Source organism: Ruditapes philippinarum, unplaced genomic scaffold (assembly GCF_026571515.1).
Source record: "Ruditapes philippinarum isolate M1 unplaced genomic scaffold, ASM2657151v2 ctg6712_1_1_1_1, whole genome shotgun sequence".
Lineage (NCBI taxonomy): Eukaryota > Metazoa > Mollusca > Bivalvia > Venerida > Veneridae > Ruditapes > Ruditapes philippinarum.
This window is the reverse complement of record NW_026853271.1, coordinates 13151-18737: the sequence shown is the minus strand read 5'-3', so window position 1 is coordinate 18737 and position 5587 is coordinate 13151. Positions and strand designations below refer to the sequence as shown.

The window sequence follows — 5587 nt, the reverse complement described above, 5'->3', positions numbered from 1 at the left end:
GAGTTTTAGGTTGTTTCTCAGTAAAATCCTAACGTAATACCGGCTCGCCGTGGCGAGCCGGCATTAAACAGTAAATCAGCGTCGTCCAGTATATACAGGTGGTGGTAATGTTGTAGTTTATCTCCTGGATCACTTACTTAAGCCTCTTTAAATTCATCAGAGCATGCTGTGAAGCAGTACAAGAAACCTTCACTTTTGCCAAGATTCGCTAGTTTCTTCTGTACATGCCTGAGCAGGGGTACAGTGCGAATGACCATAGAAAGGATTTTATATCAACCAGAAGTAACCTGCACCGTCCAGGATTCGAACCTGGGTCACTCGATTCACAGTCAAACGCTCTCCTCCTGACTGCGTAGGCAGTTCTTGAAGACATGCGCATTTTTCAACATTTGTGGGTATATGCATCCGTTATGATATAACTTCGGCTTGAGGGTCTGAAAATTACAGAAATTTGAACGGGGAAGTGAGGAGCATTATACTGGCAACCTACCATGGTTCGAACATCTAGCCTGCCATGATTTAGATATCTAACATGGATCCTGATCATTGTACGAACATTGTTTCATTTTAATTTCAGCAAACAACATGAACTTTTCTGGAAACAGTTTTGTTTGCCTTCAATGCAACCAGTTTGGAGGTAACAGAAAAATCAGCGCTATATTAATGTTTTATTACAAAATATGATACATGTAAAACTAAAAAATCTACTTCTTGAAATATATGGTAAATGCATTGGTATCAGAAGTACACGAATATTTCCTATATAAAAGTGAAACATTAGTTGTAAAACCTGCAAATTCAAACTCTTAAACTTGAAAATATATTTAAACAACAGTATTTAATGTCGGTAAATATATATTGATGACAGGTTTATGTGATATTTCTTTCACAAAATATGCTCGAAAATTCAATGAAGCAAACCATTACAATACACAAATTACAAATATTTGCCTGGGTAACTCGGCACCTGAAGATTACTCTGTATTTTTTATTTATCAAACTTCGTTGCATATGAGTTTATGTAGGTTGTCTCCCTTTGTCTTTCATGGTTACGAATCGAACATGTATGATAGATACACAATTGTACGTCATTTCTATACACTTATAAAACACACGTGTGAAACTTGTTCTTATATTACTTATTCCAATATATGCACTTTTTATTCCTTTTTTTTTTTTGAAAGCACTACTTCAAATAGTAAGAATAACATACATGTATACTAAAAAGCAGCTGTACTGAATAAAATAGTTATCATGTCGGACTTTTACAATAAAAATTAGAAAAGTGCAAAATAATCAGCAAGAAAATTGTGAAAACTTATAGTTGTGTAGAGAGGTCATCTGGGTCATTTAAGTTATCGTACGCCCCCTCTCCTTCCGGGGACATCACCGTTGCTGCGATAGTGTATGTAGGCGGCTCTTTCTTTCCATTTTCAACATACATTCTACCTCTCTTACCAGATGTCTCCATTCTCGCCTCATATCGGAAGTTCCATAGCAATAAAATGGTTGCCACGGGAACAATAAAGACAGCCGTTGCTACAAAAGCAACAATGATGTTACTCCTGTATTTATCTGTCATGTCCCGGTATTTCTTACTATGAATATTCAACCCGTATACGACCTTCGCAGTCATGTCTCGGGTATTTTTGTTTTCATAAACTTTGCAGGTATACACCCCGTGATTCTCTTCTCTTATTTTCTTCACCAGAAGCTCCACGTTCGCAATGTTATCTACTGTCTCTACTTTATAATCCTCATCGCTATATTCCGTTGGTAAGGACATTTTAGTAGGCGTATCCCATACCACCCTATTATTAGATGTTAAGTTGAGAACGGATAACTGACATTTGAAGCGGAATGGTTCTCCCATGTACCACTGAAATGCCCACCATTCATTGTCGTCGTTGTACCCTACCATCTCGGCAGTCACAATGCTCAACAAACAAAATGATAACACCACACGTAACATTTTCTGATATATTTCTGAAAAAGTACATAAAACAAAGGCTATTAAACTTTATTAGACAGCAATTTGAATGGTTTATAACTTACCAATTGTTCTACAAAAATTATAAAACTGGATTATGACTGGTTTCATACCCTGATGACTGTATTTTAAAGGGTTTGAAGAAATGGTTTTGTTTGTTTGTTTTATTTTACGCCTTTTCCAGACAGTATTTCAGTTACATAGGCGGGTAGTTTCCTAACCATCGTTCCTGGAGAGTTACACCAGTACTAGACTACCTTCCTCCGCGCTAAACTACCAAAGCATCTCCCGGGGATTGAACCCACGCCAGAGAGTTAACTGGATTAGAAGTCATCGACTCTAATCCCTCGACCACGGAGAAGAAAAGGTAGCTGCATAAATAAGAACGTGAATGTTATAAGTAAGCAGAATAAAATAATGCCAAAAAACTGTTATCTTTCTTATAACTTTATCAATATGTATATTGTAAAATAGTGTAGAAGCTACGACGTGGCGTTGACACTGACAGAACCATACTCCTCACAGTGATTACCTCCCTTGGCAGACTGATAAGGGGAGATCACTGCGTAGGAGATTGTGATAGAACGAGAAATGACGGTGTGACGGTGTACATAGCGTGAAATAATTCAATGACTGTTCGACACTATATGAATATCTGTACACGATCACCGTTTGTTGGGAGCGTTTTAAAATTATAATAACATAATAAATCACTATATGCTGTATTATACAAAAGATAATAATTAAGCTGATATAATAAAACGCATAACACACATATAGCATCAGCTCAAAGAAAAAATAATTTTAACGTTTTAATATTGTAATACACAAATTAAATCATATTCCGTTACCATTATTACTGTACATTACCTTACTTATTAAATAACATTTTCTTGTTTACATTATATAAGCGAGCAAAAATGTAATTTAAGGAGTGTTAACATAATATTGTTTACTAACCTTGTACGGTAAAAAAGTCAACACTTCACGTCTGTATTCACATAAACTTCGTTTTACCTGTAAACAAAAAGTTATTTCACGTTATTCCAAAATATTACATGAATATGTATGTGAAATATTGCCTCTAGATTTAACAAATAACATTTGTATTATATTATACATCTCAGTTAGTTTTATAATGTTTTCGTTTACACCAGACATGAACTGAAATAAATTTTAAAAATAATTTTGAGCTATTAAACGCAAAGTGCCCCGATATTCATTAACTGGTGTAAAGTTTCTGTGGCTAGCGATGCAAAACGGTGACGATTTTCAATGGCAAGTAGGTGTATGACAAATTTAGTAATTTTACGAACAAATAGACACCTGTATTATTCTCATATCTAGAGGTAGGCTACACCGAATCGAACGCGTTTATAGAGTTACAATATGTTTTTAAAAACAACAACAAAAGTTCAGCTTCCTATAATAAGAAATTAATTATATATAAAAAAAATATTTATAAAAAAAGCAATAAAAACAACAACAAAACAAAAACACACATTCATAGGCACGTATGTTTATCCTGCAACAAGACAATAGCTGTATTAATCAAATTATAAAATGTACCTTGCTATTTCGTTTTTATCCAATCTTTCAGAATAGTGCAATAAAGAGATTTTTCCGCTCGGTGAACCCATTCGGATGGGTAACCTTTTGTTGAAATTATCACGTGACACGAGTTACCGACGTGCTTAAAACGAAGTTTCAATTCAACGTTTTTCATGCATGCAAATGTCAAGTATTTTGATACTTGCAGTTAAAGTTGTTTACTTGCAATAATTGAAACAAAATTACTATGTCAGATGAAACCAGGCAATACAAAACTAAATTAAACTGCATGCATAACATGAAATTTGTGTAGTGCTTTAACTTGTTAAGTTTAAACCTATTAATTCCTGACTGTATATATGTTCATGTATAGATTTATTCGCAAAAAAGTCAAACTCTTAAGTCAAAAGAAGTAGTTTCAGTTTAAACGCATGTATTATATTTTACATATTCTTACGCCGCTGTTTATTGACAAAATTTAATAATACTTATATATACAATGGTCCCAAAAAGACATAACCAAATAATCTTTTGTTCAAAATGAAATATATTAACAGTCCCTTATGTAGCCTATGTAATCTTCATGATGAAACTATATATATTTTGGGAATGCATTCACAGCAATAATATAGATATATAATGTATAAACTAGTACACGAAATTTGTATAGATAAACTAAACTTGCCAAACTTGAATAAAGAAACTGTGCTGTTTGGTTATACTTAAGGAAACAATAAAATAAATGTAAACAATTTAGTTCTTTTATATGTCAAAATGTATATTTTTAAATGTAAAACTCAAAATGAAACAATGCTATCTTTTGCTGGTGCTATAAATTAAATTTCATATGTGAAGAAAAGCAATCCAATGTGGATATCTTGTCCAATTTAAGAAAGACAGGCATACACACGGTGCATATCCATATCGGTACCATCTTTGCGAAATCTGCTCAAACGGTACCACGGGGGTGGAACCCCATATGAATCTCAAAAATGAGCATCGGTAAAAATGATATGAAAATTTCCGCTGCACCAGATGTGAAGCATAACACCAGATGTGACTGGAAAAATAGGCCGATCGCAGGGTAAGTTTTCATCTTTTTAAACATTTATATAAAATTCAATCCTTTTTTTAAGAAAATCGAAATGTGATTCTACCCTCCTGACTCTCCTCTATATTACCCCTTGTTGTTTTGGATTTCTATGCAGTCTTCATCGAGATATTCTTTCCGTCGTTGGTTCTGGTGTATCCAAAACATGCAATGTGAATGAAGAAAATGTCACTAAACGGACTCGAAAAACAGAGATTTTACGAAATTTCACTACAGGTCGATGCTTAACATTCAAACAAATCCTGGTTTAAACATTTATTGAGATTTGGCTACATACAAGGGAATCTCTGCTCAAAATTGCATTTGAGCTCCAGATGTGAAGAGATTCATATGTGCATAACAAAAAAAAAATAGCAACATAATTACGCATCACTTTAGAATTTATTCTATTGTGTATCATTCTGTAATAAATACTATTATCCGAAATAGACACATTTTCACGAGACGAGTTTGAATAACATAGTATCCATATAGAAAGAGATATAAGACATTCTGCATAGTATACGAAAGGTTATGAAAATACGTAGATATGGTGGTAAGGCCTTGCTTATTTTGACTTATCGACGTCATGTGTACTGCAATCTTTCCCTTTTTATGCCACCATGCATTAGTTAATTAATTAATTAATTATTTACTCGACAGCACTGTCTACTTAATAGGGGAGTAATGTGAAGCGTGTTTGAATTTGTTATGATGCTGTAAGAAAGTTAGTGATAAACTTTTTAAAAAAAGATCAAAGAAGATTTGCATATTTATTTTCCACATCAAGAAACGTCCCTGCAGAATATTTACATGGTTCACTTCATGCCCACAGTCGCAATTATGGGTCAATGCCTATCTGAATTTTATCTTTGCTCTGTAATTCTTTGACTGGTTTTAAAGAAACTTTAACATATCTTAACCGTATTGAGCGGACATGCGTAGCTCATAATGCA

General features: G+C 33.8%; 1 protein-coding gene across 2 annotated transcripts; it reads right to left on the bottom strand.

Annotated features, from left to right (window-relative positions):
- Positions 1–655: 655 nt before the first annotated feature.
- LOC132736344 (uncharacterized) lies at positions 656–3777 on the bottom strand. 2 transcript variants are annotated; one of them, XM_060723455.1, is made up of 3 exons: positions 3560–3777; positions 2951–3007; positions 656–1986 (listed from the first exon to the last, which is right to left on the bottom strand). In XM_060723455.1, the coding sequence occupies exon 3, from the start codon at positions 1970–1972 to the stop codon at positions 1319–1321; it is 654 nt and encodes a 217-aa protein (XP_060579438.1). In that variant the 5' UTR covers positions 1973–1986; positions 2951–3007; positions 3560–3777; the 3' UTR covers positions 656–1318. The 2 variants fall into 2 exon arrangements, with proteins under 2 accessions (XP_060579438.1, XP_060579439.1); XM_060723456.1 differs by lacking the exon at positions 3560–3777 and adding an exon at positions 3493–3511.
- Between the last annotated feature and the right edge of the window lie 1810 nt (positions 3778–5587).

Bases quoted from the DNA above. Each gene is read 5' to 3' on its own strand.
- LOC132736344 (XM_060723455.1), bottom strand. From the start codon at position 1,972: ATGTTACGTGTGGTGTTATCATTTTGTTTGTTGAGCATTGTGACTGCC.